Genomic DNA, 13,597 nt, shown 5'->3' with positions numbered 1-13,597 from the left:
GACAGAGAGAGAAGCAAGGGCTGAGCCAGGTTGTGCAAAGCGCCAAGCAAGTCTGAGACAAGCACATAGAGAGCAAACAGAGTCAGTCCACTGGAAATGTAACGGAGCCAATTCAGCGCAGCCAGCGTAACGCTGCAGGAAGTGAAATGACTCTGATGCACTAACACACCCGGGGAAAACGCATGCGCAACAACGTGACCTCCATGAAATCAAACAGTCACTCACGCTTTGTTATTAATGATTTCAACGAAAGTTTTGTGAAAAATGGCACATTTTCCGAGGGTGTCTCCAACTGCATCACCTAAGCGGCCAGTCCACGTCAAAGCAGGGCAGCACAGAGAGTCAGTCGAGAACACTTACCTGGCTCTTTCTCTTGCACGATTCGATATCAAGATGACCCCAAATACACAACCAAGCCCTCCCTCCAACTATTCGCTAATCCCTAGATAACATTGGCTATTAATCAGTCGTGCTCACCTCCAGCTGCTCCCCCTGCCAACCCAGCACTGGAGAAGCTTCCTAGGGCAGAGTGTCCGTTGACAAGCCGAGGGGTCCCAGTCACCGTGGATCCACCAGTCTGGGCCCCAAACAAAGATTGCAAGACTGAGGTTCCTCCAAGTGGGAACTGGGCCCCCAGGTACTGCCCCACAGACGACCCAGTGCTCGAGGAAACAGCTACAGGACTGCCTCCCACTTTCCCACTAAGAATGCCTCCTCCACTGCTGGCGGCAGCAGAAATGAAGAGGTTCTGACTGGCCAGATTGCCGCTGTTCTTCAGCTCCCAGTCACGGGAGGCCTTCTGCTTCTGGAGGGTCTGGCGCTGGTCTGAATTGCTTCCTCCTTGAGCACCACCAGCACTGCTGCTTCCACCCCTGGTGCTTGCCTCCTGACTGAGGAAAGGGTTTGGATTGCTGTAGCTGGACTCTCCATCGCTCCCTTTCCTCACCTGCTGCTGTTTGTGGTCAGAATCTGAGTCTGTGCCCCGACCCGAACCCCCGATGCCAAACGGAGAGCCCCCCTGTCTCAGGTCAGAGTTGGGTTGTTTGGGATCAGAAATGGGTGAAAAGGTGGATTTCCATTTGCTGGTAGAGGACAAAGATGACGATGAGGAGGCTTCACTGCCGGTGCTGTTACCACTGCTGCTTCCTGATTTTCTCCCTAGTGGAGGAGAAAGGAAAAAAACAAACAAACACACAGCTCTCATCATCTAGCAGAAAGGCAGAGAATGATGATGATTATTTCTTAATGTATTCATTTTCTACCTCGTTCACCATCTCCAAGTCTACCAGATCCATCTCTGCTCTCCAACGATATAGTGGCTATTTTTCTTTCAATTCTGCAAAAACAAACAAAAATCGAAATCAAAATAAGCAGTAACAATATTATAAATATATGAAATTTGCAACAGAGCTGACTGAGTCATATTTATAACGGTACAACTTGTGATTAAATAAAAGCACAAACAGGAAATGCTGAATCACACGGTTATTCAGCAAGGACATTTAAATGACTTCCGATCGATGAAGACGCCATCATAAGCTTCATATTACCGAGAACTGGAGCTGTCAACAGGATAACCCGAGTCCTCATCGTCTGAGCTGGGTGCTGTGGAATATCGACCCGTGCCGTTCATCTCCAGGGGGCGCTCTCTCTTCAAGATGGGAGGTTGGTCTAGGTCAGGCCCAACGGGGCTGCGGCTTGATTGCTCTGGAGAGGAGATGGCAGAGATCTCCAGAGGTTGGTTGATGTTGTTCACCTGTTGGCAAAAATAATCACAGTTTACAGTGACGCTGGCGACATCTGTGAAAAACAAAACAGACGGATGGTTACGCTGGAGCAGCAGGTTGTCTGTACGATGGCTAAAGAGGATGTGGCACTGTTATTACGCTATTATTACATTTGTTGTACAGTTTCAAGGTCATGCCGCAAAGTGTGCCTCTATTGAACTTTTAAGACTGATGAATTAGCAGGAGCCTTTAAAACTGCTTATAATATTGAGTATATACTTAATATAGTACAATACTCATAATGTAACTTCAAAGAATCTCATATATGCTCTTTCGTCTCCAGTGCTCACCATGGAGTTGATATTGAGTGGCGATCCTGAGGAGTGGTTGCTGGAGCTGAGCCCAGGGAATGATCTTCTCTTTGGGGATCCACTGGCCATAACAGGCCCTGGGTTGCCACGTTTCCGTCTCCCCCGCTTGCGTCCCTCTTGAGAGCAGAGGCTGTGAGAGGAGTGCGATGACGACGTATGTGTGGGTGTGTGAGCGTGCTGCGTGCTGGGCGATTGGTGGTGGTGGTTTCCATGGTTACTGTGGTATCCCTGCTTGGCCGGGTTGCCGGTGTGGTGGTGGAGGCGAGATCCTCCGGCTGCGCTGCCCCCGCTGCCTGACGAAGAGGAAGACGAGGATGAAGAAGAAGAGGAGGAGAAAAAGATCCTCCTTCGCAGTTCACTCTCCTGGGCTTCTGCGTCCGATTCACCTCCTTGGCCCTCCGGTCCATCTTCTGGAACAATCCTCGGGGGTCCGTCGGCATACTGGAGCACCCCCCCAGTGCTGAGAGGGGGGCTCTGGGTCGGACCGCCTCGGCCCATTGTTAAAGTGTTGCTGTGTGGAGGTGGTGAAGAAGTGCCATTATGGTCCTCGGGGTGCAGACCTCCATTCATCATGCTGGAGATGGATGAATATCCTAACAAAGACCAAACAGTTCATGAAGCTTCACAGGAAGATCAGACTAATATAAAACAGCCTCAATTCACATATTTAACCTTAAGTAAGCAGCAGTAAGTTTTTTCCCAGAGGAATTTTTAGCAACACCCCAAGGAATATACTCACCCATTTTTAAAGCTGTAATAAAATAAAACCAGCTTTTTTTCTTTGCAAGGGGTTTATTTTGGTAATTATGCTTTATTTGTGAAATGGACAAAAATAATTGGAAAATGCATATTATTCCATGAAATCAGCAAAAACAGAATCATCCCCTTTACTGTATGTTGTGACCATGTTTACACTGCATAGTCAGAGGCTTACTTACTTAATCCAGGCAAAACCCTGACTATAGTAGAAACTCTGAAAGTCACAAGTGAAAAATAGGCGAAGAGTCCATCCTTACCATTGGTCTGACCGGTCTGTGACACAGGACTCGGAGTACTTCTCTGAAATCATGAATGCAGAGAATTTATCATTGTGAAATCTGAAGGTATTATAGATTTATTTTGAACTTTAGACAATTACATTAAATAATTGACTAGATAAAAACCTAACCTACACATCTTAATCTTTAAACATAATATTTTTATCGTGTAGCGTGGCTTCACGAGAGGTGGATCAGTGATGTACTATAGGAAAAGTCAGCACACTCACCAGTCTCTCAGCACGACTGGGTAGCACCACACTGGCCAGTGGGATGCTAACTGGTAATTTACTTGGGTGAACAGTGCTCAGTGGGATACTAATAGGAAGGCTTGTAATGCTGTTGTCTCCCTGAACAGATGGACTCCTCTCTTTAATGCCCTGTGTCACAGCACAAATGGGAAAATTACAGCAGTGAAAGACTCAAGGTGTGCTTGCAAATAAATCACAGTGAAAATGACACAGGGAAAGATGAAAATTCACCCTCTCTGAGCTTTTGAGATTATTCTGAGCATCACATCCATTGGGAGAGGGGCAGTTCTGTTTGGCTCCAAGTGGAGAGTTAACACCACCCAGATCCCTAAAAAGATAAATGATGCTTTAGGATTCAATCTGCAAACAGCAGAAATAAAAATGTTCATACATGTTTGTAGTAGGAACAAACCTATGTGTGGTCAGCCCTGGACCTCTTAAGTGAGCAGAGGCAGTAGGATCCTGGTTAAGGTGCCTACGCAAGGCAATCTTGGCAGGGGAGAAGCGCGTGTAGTCAGGAAGAGCATGAGAGAAGCTTTGCTGCCTCTGTCGGGCATCAGGGGTGGCAGCCACTAATTCATGGTCCGGAGATATGGGCAGGTACCGAGAAAGAAGCTCACCCTTGGAGTTAACCCGGTCAAAACAAGGTGAGCTGGTGCCGTTGATAGTAAACTCTGGGCTAACACCGTTGAGAACTGGGGCTGTAGACAGGCCGAGCTTAGAAGAGTCCACGTCTGTGGAAGCGCGAGATTCCAGGTTTTTTCTATACGGGGAACTTTCGCCAGGGCTGTAGGATTTCAGCTGAAGTAGCTCCTGCTGCCTTTGACTTTTCTCCAGCTCCACAATGCTTATCTACAAACAGACACCAGGGGGAACTATTACACAGGTAAACAGGCTATACCGATGTTAAAATATTGGAAAATGTTTGTCACAATAGCTCATACACTCTTCCTGAAAACCACAGAGCAGTGAGGTGGATTAAAGGGTGGCGAGATGATAGAGGTAGAGGGGCACGCATCAGAAAAGAGAGACCAAAACACCTGGATATAGATCCAACAATCTGAAGATGTCAGCTGTGTACCTGCAACTCCAAGCAATGTCTCTGCTTCTCGGAGATCTGTTTGCGCAGGGCCTGCTTCTCTTTCAACAAACTCTCCAGACACAAAGAGCCCCAGTCCAGCTTCAACTCCTCACATCGAGACTTCAGCTGAAAAATAACAAGTTACTGTTACTCACTCTCTCTCTCCCATAACGCCGCCAGCCTGTTCGTCCAGCATTGCGCAAAAGTTAAACAGCAGGTACGATGACAGGTGAGAACCGCTGGAGACAATGCTGTAATTAAGGGCTGGAGGATCTGAAGCCTCACCAGCAGCAAGCTGTGGTCTCTCAGCAAAGCCATATCTCTCTCAAGCTGCTTGGTTTGCTCCTTCAGCTGAAGGTTATGGGCTGATATCTCCTTCTGGGCCTGAAGGAGGTCCTCCACAGTCAGGGCTTTTACTCCCAGCTGTTCAGCACACACAAAAAAAACAACACATTTTTATCAGTTGCTTTACTAGCGTGATGCTTAAAAGAATTGTGTCTAAGTGAGTCTTTGCAGACCTCTACTGGCTGAAGAGCTTTCCCTGCTGCAGTAATGTCAAAGTGCATTTTACATTCTAAGTGCTCATATACAGTCACACCTGATGCAGGTGTGCATCCACCCCCTGTTCCTTTTTTCTTTTTTTAAACTGAATTTTTATTATAATTTACAACATTGCAACTTGTACTTGTCAATGTTCACAAATAGGACAGTTACAGGAACCGCAATGCAGAAATACAGATTAAAATAAGAACTGCAATTAGGAAGCACAAAATAAAACTGGGAAGCAAAACAAAACCCAAGCAAGCAAGCAAGCAAGCAAGCAAACAAACAAACAAACAACAAAAAGCCCCAAAAACTTTATGTAATATTAAATAACATGTGACAATCTTAGCCATAAATGAACAAAACGAAACAGACCTATGCTAAATAATTGAAACAGTAAAGCATGTATGGGTCGCCAACGCTCAGCAAACAATTCTCTGAATCCGCAGAGCATATGTTATTTCCTCCATTTGGTAAATTTCTCTTACTTTATCAATCCACATATTATATGAAGGTGGGTCAAGATTCAGCCATTTAATAGTAATACACTTTAGTGCTGCTGTAAGCAAGATTCTTAAGAGATACTTTTTATTGTTTCCCGCAAAACCATTTGGTAATACTCCTAAAATGGCTAGCTGTTGGTCTTTTGTTAATGGTTGTTGGAAAACTGTGTTGAGAACTTTAAATATGTCATTCCAAAATGAGCAGATTTTTGGGCATGACCAGAATATATGTGAGTGGGTTCCTAAAGAAGTACCACAATTTCACCTGCAGGTGTCAGGATTTGTAGGCTTCGTTTTGGCAATTATCTCTGGGGTTCTAAAATATCTCATGACCACCTTCCCAGGTGTCCTCTGAGATTTGAGTGCCAGTCTCAGCTTCCCACCTTGCCTTAATATCCAAAGTTGCACTTGTATTGAAACTCATAAATGCGTTATAAAAATTGCTGATTAATTTTGGGGAGGAATTACTTTGAAATATTTTTAGAAATATTTCCTCAATGGGTGAGGGCTCCAAAACTTGCCTCCATTCTTTATGTTTTGTCAAAAAACTTCTTAGCTGCAGAAATCTATAAAAGTCAGGGGTCTCATCTGAGCTGCCCAGAAATAATTTTTCAGATTTGGAACAGCCAATCCCCCCGGCAGTTTTGACAGTTTTAATGTTTGGAACTTGATCCTTGGGCGTTTGCCTTGCCATATAGTTTGGTTTATCTAAATTATCAAATGTAGAGTTGGGAATGTTAATAGGCAGCATTTGAAAAAGGGATAGAAGTCTTGGCAATACATTCATACGTATGCTCTCAATCCGACCCAAGAAAGACAGAGGCAGGACTGTCCATCTCTCTAAATCTTTTTTTATTTTTGCAACTATAACTTCATAATTTACTTTAAACAAGTCTGATAATGAGTGAGGAATTTGAATTCCTAAATACTTGATACCTTCGTTTGGCCATTTAAAGCCACATCGCTCCTTGAATGTTCGTGAAATGCTTCCTCCTATATCCATTGCCAATGTTTTGTCAATATTAACTTTGTAACCAGAGAGGTAACCGTATGTACTAATAATTTCTTTTAAATGAGGTACACTGACTGCAGGATTTGAAATGTATAAAAGTACATCGTCTGCATAGATGGACAATTTATGCTGTTCTCCATTAATTGAAAGGCCCTGAATTTAATGTTCATCTCTAATTAACTGCACCAAAGGCTCAATACTTATATCAAACAGCAGGGGTGACAGTGGGCATCCTTGTCTTCACCCACGTTCCAGTGGAAATCTGGCTGATATTGTTCCATTTACCCGTACAGCCGCCATTGGGTTGGAATAAAGAATCTGTATCCACTTAATTAAGTTTGGCCCAAATTTGAATCTTTCAAGTGTATGGCCCAAGTACTGCCAGGAAACCCTGTCGAATGCTTTTTGAGCATCTAGAGACAGAATCATTGTTTCTTCTTGTTTAGTCTTGTACAAGGACATTAAGTTCAACAATCTACGAACATTGTCCCCATAGTGCCTTCCTGCAATGAACCTCGTTTGATCTGGATTTATAACATGTGTAATAATTTTACTAACTCTTTTGGCTAAAATCGTGGTGACAATGTGCAAATCAGTATTAAGTAATGAGATTGGCCTGTATGATTGACAATTTGTGGGGTCCTTGCCCTCTTTATGGATTACGACAATTACTACAATTGTAGTCCCATCTCCAGAGCGCAGGGGTAAGCTTTCAGTAATAAGGGTGCGACTTTGTCCTTAAGTTTTTCATAAAATTCGTTAATAAAACCATCAGGGCCAGGACTTTTTTTAGTTTTAAGGTTTGAAATCACCTGTAAAATTTCTTGTTCTCGAATTGGTTCATCTAACTCCTTTGCTACAGATTCTGGCAGTGTTTTTAAATTGATCTTTTCTAAGAAATCAGATAGTGTATTGTCATCTTTACATGCATCTGAATTTTTATATAATGACTCGAAAAAATTGGCAAAGCAACTTGCAATTTGATTTGGTTTAGTAATTAGGGTTTGATCTGACTTCAACTTTTGGACCATATTACAAGTTTGCTGTTTCCTGAGTCTTATTGCCAGCAATCTACTAGCCCTACTACCCTGTTCATAGTACTTTTGTTTAATGAATCTTAAATTGCCCTCAATTTTCTCGTTTATTAAACTATTAAGCTCACTACGTAACATTTGAAGATCGGAAAGCAAATTGGCCGTCTGTGCTTTTTTGTGTTGTTGCTCTAGGTGTTTTATTATGGCCTCCAATTCACACTGCCTAGCCTCTTTTCTTTTTTTCCTGGCACTTGCAAATGATATTATGCAACCTCTAATGTATGCCTTGGCGCAATCCCAGAGAGTTAAAGGCGATATCTCTGGAGTTGTATTCAACTCCAAGTAAGTATTTAGTTCAGTATGTATGAACTCACAAAACTGGCTATCATTTAGGAGTGAGGCATTTAATCATCAAAGTTTTAGTTTTGGTGTCAATCCTAAGTCCCATGAGAATGATAACGGTGCATGGTCAGATAGTGTAATTGGTAAGATTTCAATATTGTCAATTCTATGCTCTTCTGTTTTAGAGGTAAAATGTCTATGCAAGTAAAAAGTATAATCTCTGACGCTAGGAAACCTATTTCTCCAGACATCAATTAGTCCCAGTTCAGTTGTTAAATGTTTTAGAGCTTTGCTCATTTGCAACGCATGGCTTTTAAAACTTGGTTGTTTATCCATATAAGGTGACAAGACGAAATTAAAATACCCTCCAAGCAATAAAACACCAGAATACTTTTGAAGTACTAGATTAGAAATTGTATGTATGAAATTTGGCTCATCCTCATTAGGGGCGTAGATATTGATGAGGGAAACCAGTACTCCATCAATAGAGCCGTTGACCATAATGTACCTCCCATGTGGGTCTCTATATGTAGTGAGTGGGGTGAAGTTTATCTGTCTGTGTACTCTTTTCCTGACAGATTTGTGAGATGAAGGAACGTCATCTCACAAATCTGTAGGAACTCTGTTTAAAAGTTTAAGATTGTCTTTGAGAGCAGATTGGTAACTTAAGTGCCTATTTTTGATGCAAATTAAGCTGGAATGTGCAGAGGCTCTGAAGTAAGCGTGTTCACTCCATCGCGCTCGCTAGCGCCCCCCCCTGTTTCTTTTGACCATGTTTATCCTCAGGTGGGACAGAGACAGCATGAGTTTTAAGCTCGTCTACAATTCCCATCCGTTTGACAATCTGCAGTTTTTGAATATACATGCTATAAATGGTTGAATGAAGCATTTTCTGTAGATTTCTACTAACAAGTGTTACTGCATCAGGTGGGAGCAACATAGCATCACTTCTTACCTCATCCAGTTTAGTCTGAAAGAGACCTTTGATCTTCTCCTTGTGAGACTGACAGACCAAATGGAGCTGCTCCGCCTGCCCTGATAGGTCCCTGTGTTTTTGCTAGAGTGAGTGGAAAGCAGATATAATAATATAAATGTATATACAGAATTTAGCGAGGTGAAGATGACCTCACTATGCAGTCTGTTGAGACAATAATTACCTTCTCTTGGTCTAAAAGTTGTTGCAGGTTGGAGCGGTACTGAGGAGTCTTCATGTAGGCCATAAACTGGAGGTACTGAATTTTGATATTGTCTGTAAAAGAAGATCAAAGTTGGAGACAGAAAGAGACGGACAGTTTAACAAATATGTTTGCTGTTGATTGGAGAACTGCAGAACTGTTGTTTTGTTTGCCTCTTCACGTTTTGGCCTCATTCTATAACGTGTGCCTAGAAATATTCTGACCCTGTGCACAAAAAAAAGTGCACATGCAAAAATGACTGCTGGAAATAATGAAACATGCACACCAGCTAATTTTCTTCTTGTCACAGTTTAAAATGTGGATGAGGCTCAACATGTTTGTTCGTTTGTTTATTTCTCGGCTCATATCAGTCTCTGGTGTTAGCTGGTCACGTAAAAGAACAACAAAGATGCAATAAATGCTGACGTGCAACTGAAGTTGAGGATGTGGAGAAAGCCCACCAACGCTTTTATTTTTTATTTTTAGTGTTCTGTGGTGAAATGGCTGCCACTTATTTCTGATTACTGTTCTTTTGTCAGAGACCACAGACAAAAACAATGATGGCATCAGAGTGAAACATGGCAGGTACCAGACTTAGAGAAAAGCTTATTTTCATTTGCACATTTACAACACAAGTATAATAATATCAAAGACCATTCATGCAAATCCTAAAAACTCAATTTTTCAAGGTACTAAATAAAAAAGGCGAACTGTGCAAAAGCAGAGCTTCTTTAGGAGCCCTCCACTCATCCTCAGTGGCGACCTTAAAGCTAAGTTCTTATAAAGTTCTTATGAAACCTTTCCCAGTTGGACGTTCAGTATCGTGAACTATTTTGACAAGATTAACATTTCAGTACAAAATCTGGTTCTCAAAAATAAATATTCTGTACTTCCAATACACCTCTGTATGTAGGTGTGTGCGGAGGCGGAGTCATAGCTATGAGTGGATGGCTCACGATGTGAATGTATTCACTGAAAAAGATCTCATCCAAAACTTCAGCACAACGAGAATCATCCTAACCAGCAGGCAACACACAAAAGTCAGATCAAGTTCTCTTTTATTAAGTCTTTAGTTCACAACCACAAACAGAAGTGGCGTTAAAAAGCTTTATGCTTTGTTAAATTTCCTTATAGATCAATCACACCACACTTCCCAGAACGTCTGTCCATACTGATATATAAAAGCTGTTGCTTAAATCAGTAACCTGAATTTCATATAACCATGTGTATATCTGGTATGGTGCATGTGGTTTTTCAGCATCACAGTTTAAAAAAAATAAAAAATAAAAAATCAATCGGTGTCTTCATTAACTTACCTAGCAGTTTTTCCAAACCAGGGGGAGTTGGGCTCAGCAGAAGTTGACTAGGGGTATAGTGCTGGACCTTGGGAGGTAGCTGGTAGAAGGGATTCTGAGGTGGTCGGTATGCATCTGCACGCATAGTAATATTTTCATTAGTAACATCAATAAAAGTCCTGTTTAGGAAATAATACAGACAGCATATTGTGTGTGTGTGTGTGTGTGTGTGTGTGTGTGTGTGTGTGTGTGTGTGTGTGTGTGTGTGTGTGTGTGTGTGTGTGTGTGTGCGCGTGCACGCGTTAGCGCTCTTACCCTGAGGGGGTGCTGCAGAAAGGGTCTTGGCATGCAGCAAATCCAACGCACTCTGATTCTTCTTATTTTTCTTCTCAGCAGCTGGAGTAGCTTTCTTGGGTCGACCACGTTTCTTATTGTTCAGCTTGCGACCTTTGGCCAGGAGTCGCGTTCTTCTCGGTTTAGCGGAGGGCTTGACCACAGTCACCAAGCTAGGACGCTCCTCTTCACCACAGGAGTCCTGCTTTATTACACAAAGAGATAACAGTCACATAGAGAACACAGAGACCCGTCTCACAACGCTGACCAGATTGTCCGGGTTTAATTCTCATTCTTGTACCTTGTTTGGTTCCTTGGGTTTTGTAGGCGTGGTACTATTGCTTTTACTGTCCTTCTGCTGACGTCTTCTAGCTGCCTCTTGCTCCTCCTAACAGAAGATGAATCAATTTACTAGTCTGATCCAAAAAATGTAGTAAATACAGGGACTGTCAACACACTGAAGAAGAAGACTCACCCTGAGTTTAGGATTTTTGAGACTAGCAAAGTAGTTTTCAAGCTGGAAGATGAGAAAAAGGAAAATGTGGGTATTAGATTAAGAGTTCTTATTTACACGTTTGTAACAACACTTAAAGAATCAGGTGCATGCTCGTTTCACAGTTCTGACTGAAAAAAGCAAACGCACTAAATAATTAAATTTAGTACAATCGGTACATAAAATGTGTTTTGTGTCATCGCCAAATAAAACTTCATAAAGAGTGAGACGGAGAGGGAAAACGGCATCAGGTGGTGACAAGAAACACATCTGCATAATGAGACTGTCACAAGCATTTTCCAGGCAGCCTGCCAGTTTTCTCACTGGGATTTCAACAGGTAACCAGGGATTACTTTCACCAGTTACTGGAATGACACATATGTCACGGTAATCTAATAAGCACATGTCTGCCTGTGAAACCTCAGATTGCTTACTCTCAAGATACACTACTCATTAAGATGATACCAGCTGTTATTATGGCAGCTTATCTCTTGAGTTTAGGTTACGGTTCGTCTCTAATGGATAATTTATTTGTGTTGCTTTAGTAGTCAATTATTTTTTTATTGAGCTGACGAGATCCTCTGTTAGGATTTCACGTGTGGGCGCCTGGGACCACTTCCTCTCATTACAGAGACAAAGAGAAGCATGGGTGCTTACTATGGTGCGGTCTATGGTATGCAGGTAGTAGGAAACTGGCTTTCCAGTCCAGGAAACAGAGCCTCTGAGTGGAGAAAGCTCCACCACACGCATAATTGTGCCAATATCTGCAGGACAGAAGGGAAGAATATCACACGGAAGTCTAATTGAGCCTTAAATATTATTTATTTTTTAAATAAATTGGGTGCTTACCACTCAAGTTTCGACTGTTGATTCTGAAGTTTAAAGGTGCAAAGGGTTTGGAGGATACAATTTTCCCTCCTGGGGAAATAGAAAAACAAATGCACAAAAATCCTTTACATGTGTTGTACACACCACAGCTTTTTCAGCTCATTACTTGACGCACGCATGGTAATTTACACAATCACTTTAACTATCTATGGATGGATCTCATGAGCCAATTTTAGCTTAATTAACAATGAGAACAGCTGAAGAATTAATCACTACCAACACTACAAAAACATGATGCTTTATATAAACAAAATACTACATGCACCTGCTTTCAAACTGCTTTTCTATCTTTGATTAATTTTCTCTAGTTTTCAATAAAGGGTCTCAATTCAGTTTTGCTGGGAAATTTGAAAATACCAAATTAACAGAGAGCAGACTGTAGAGATTAAAGAAAAAGTGGACACATCTCCTCAAATGATTTTTAAAAGAATGCTCTGATCCAAACATGACATACAAAAAGTGGTGGGTCTGAATATAATGCAGAAATTGTATGTTTGTGACTTTGAAGCTGAAACATTGTTGACTCTATAGAACACAAATTCATCAATGTGCCTAACAGACCGTCAGTGCAACATAATTTATGCTCAATTTTTCTGATAATTCTGATCAGAATTTAAGTGATGATCTATACATTTTCCAATTTAAGAGCCTTGTGTATGTCTGAGTGTTTTTTAACTGAAAGATAAAATAACGCAGATGTTTTCAAGTACAAACAAGTAATGAGTAAGTAGTGTAGTTATTAGCTGAAAAGTACTAACCTTCCTTCATGTTAGCAAAGCGCTCCTTCAGCTGGTGATCTACCTCTGGACCAAAGGCAAAGTTATTCACAAAAATAATACTGGAAAACAGACAAGAGGAAATACTTCACAGTTCAATTCACAGTAAAAATGGTTACCTCAGGATGTAATGAATGACAAAAACAGTTAAGGAGGTGATTTTCTGATTATATTTTGATTAGATTCAGATTCTAAACGGCCTTATTTGCAGAAAAGCATAAATGAAGATTTTGTCTTTCAGTCTGTCACTGTGATCAGGCTTTGTACACCACCTTGTGTTGGCGATTCTTTCTTTCCACTCTTCAGACAGAAAATCACCTCTTTCCAGCTGAAACAAATTGTACGGTTATGGAAAAAGTCCTGAACACCTGTGAATCTACAGAGCACCTGAATTTGTTTCTTCTGAACGTGTGTGCAATGAAAGTGCAACTTGTGTCACACAAGAACCAACTTACTGTGTACTCCCCGTGTTTCTTCCCATACCATTTCATCCATTTTTTAAACTCTTTATCCATGGTCTGAAACAAAGAACAGAAACAATATCAGAACACTTGATACGAAAATTCAAGTTTTTAAAAGTCAAAATTATGATAAAGCGAGAGTTGTGGAGGCATTTCAAGAAAGAGAGGAAGTAAACAAATAGCCCCCAGTTAAAGTTTGGATACTGGTTTCTAAAAAACGCCCTTTCAGTTACCAGAATGACTCGAGCATGAGTTTCACACTTATGATTAAGACT

The 13,597-nt window shown here is 41.5% G+C and overlaps 1 protein-coding gene across 6 annotated transcripts in view; it reads right to left on the bottom strand.

The window, feature by feature from the left end:
* dot1l (DOT1-like histone H3K79 methyltransferase) overlaps nucleotides 1–13,597 on the bottom strand; it is a 30,141-nt gene that overhangs the window by 5,069 nt on the left and 11,475 nt on the right. For 4 of the 6 annotated variants that reach the window (XM_085399103.1, XM_085399107.1, XM_085399105.1 and 1 more), the window contains 21 exons: nucleotides 13,317–13,379; nucleotides 13,134–13,189; nucleotides 12,844–12,923; nucleotides 12,047–12,115; nucleotides 11,855–11,961; nucleotides 11,180–11,221; nucleotides 11,006–11,092; nucleotides 10,687–10,909; nucleotides 10,393–10,506; nucleotides 9,059–9,150; nucleotides 8,857–8,958; nucleotides 4,753–4,890; nucleotides 4,468–4,593; nucleotides 3,799–4,238; nucleotides 3,618–3,714; nucleotides 3,366–3,515; nucleotides 3,115–3,157; nucleotides 2,078–2,691; nucleotides 1,551–1,756; nucleotides 1,263–1,336; nucleotides 478–1,158 (listed from right to left, as the gene is read on the bottom strand). In XM_085399103.1, the coding sequence (XP_085255229.1) occupies nucleotides 478–1,158; nucleotides 1,263–1,336; nucleotides 1,551–1,756; nucleotides 2,078–2,691; nucleotides 3,115–3,157; nucleotides 3,366–3,515; nucleotides 3,618–3,714; nucleotides 3,799–4,238; nucleotides 4,468–4,593; nucleotides 4,753–4,890; nucleotides 8,857–8,958; nucleotides 9,059–9,150; nucleotides 10,393–10,506; nucleotides 10,687–10,909; nucleotides 11,006–11,092; nucleotides 11,180–11,221; nucleotides 11,855–11,961; nucleotides 12,047–12,115; nucleotides 12,844–12,923; nucleotides 13,134–13,189; nucleotides 13,317–13,379 (3,604 nt within the window). The remainder of the gene's footprint in view (nucleotides 1–477; nucleotides 1,159–1,262; nucleotides 1,337–1,550; nucleotides 1,757–2,077; nucleotides 2,692–3,114; nucleotides 3,158–3,365; nucleotides 3,516–3,617; nucleotides 3,715–3,798; nucleotides 4,239–4,467; nucleotides 4,594–4,752; nucleotides 4,891–8,856; nucleotides 8,959–9,058; nucleotides 9,151–10,392; nucleotides 10,507–10,686; nucleotides 10,910–11,005; nucleotides 11,093–11,179; nucleotides 11,222–11,854; nucleotides 11,962–12,046; nucleotides 12,116–12,843; nucleotides 12,924–13,133; nucleotides 13,190–13,316; nucleotides 13,380–13,597) is intronic. The other 2 variants (XM_085399104.1, XM_085399108.1) reach the window with 2 other exon arrangements.

This window comes from Rhamphochromis longiceps, linkage group LG23 (genome assembly GCF_057381845.1).
Source record: "Rhamphochromis longiceps isolate RC_006_pf linkage group LG23, R_longiceps_female_GT1.1, whole genome shotgun sequence".
Lineage (NCBI taxonomy): Eukaryota > Metazoa > Chordata > Actinopteri > Cichliformes > Cichlidae > Rhamphochromis > Rhamphochromis longiceps.
Note: the sequence above shows the minus strand (reverse complement) of the source record. Positions and strands in the feature narration are given on the sequence as shown.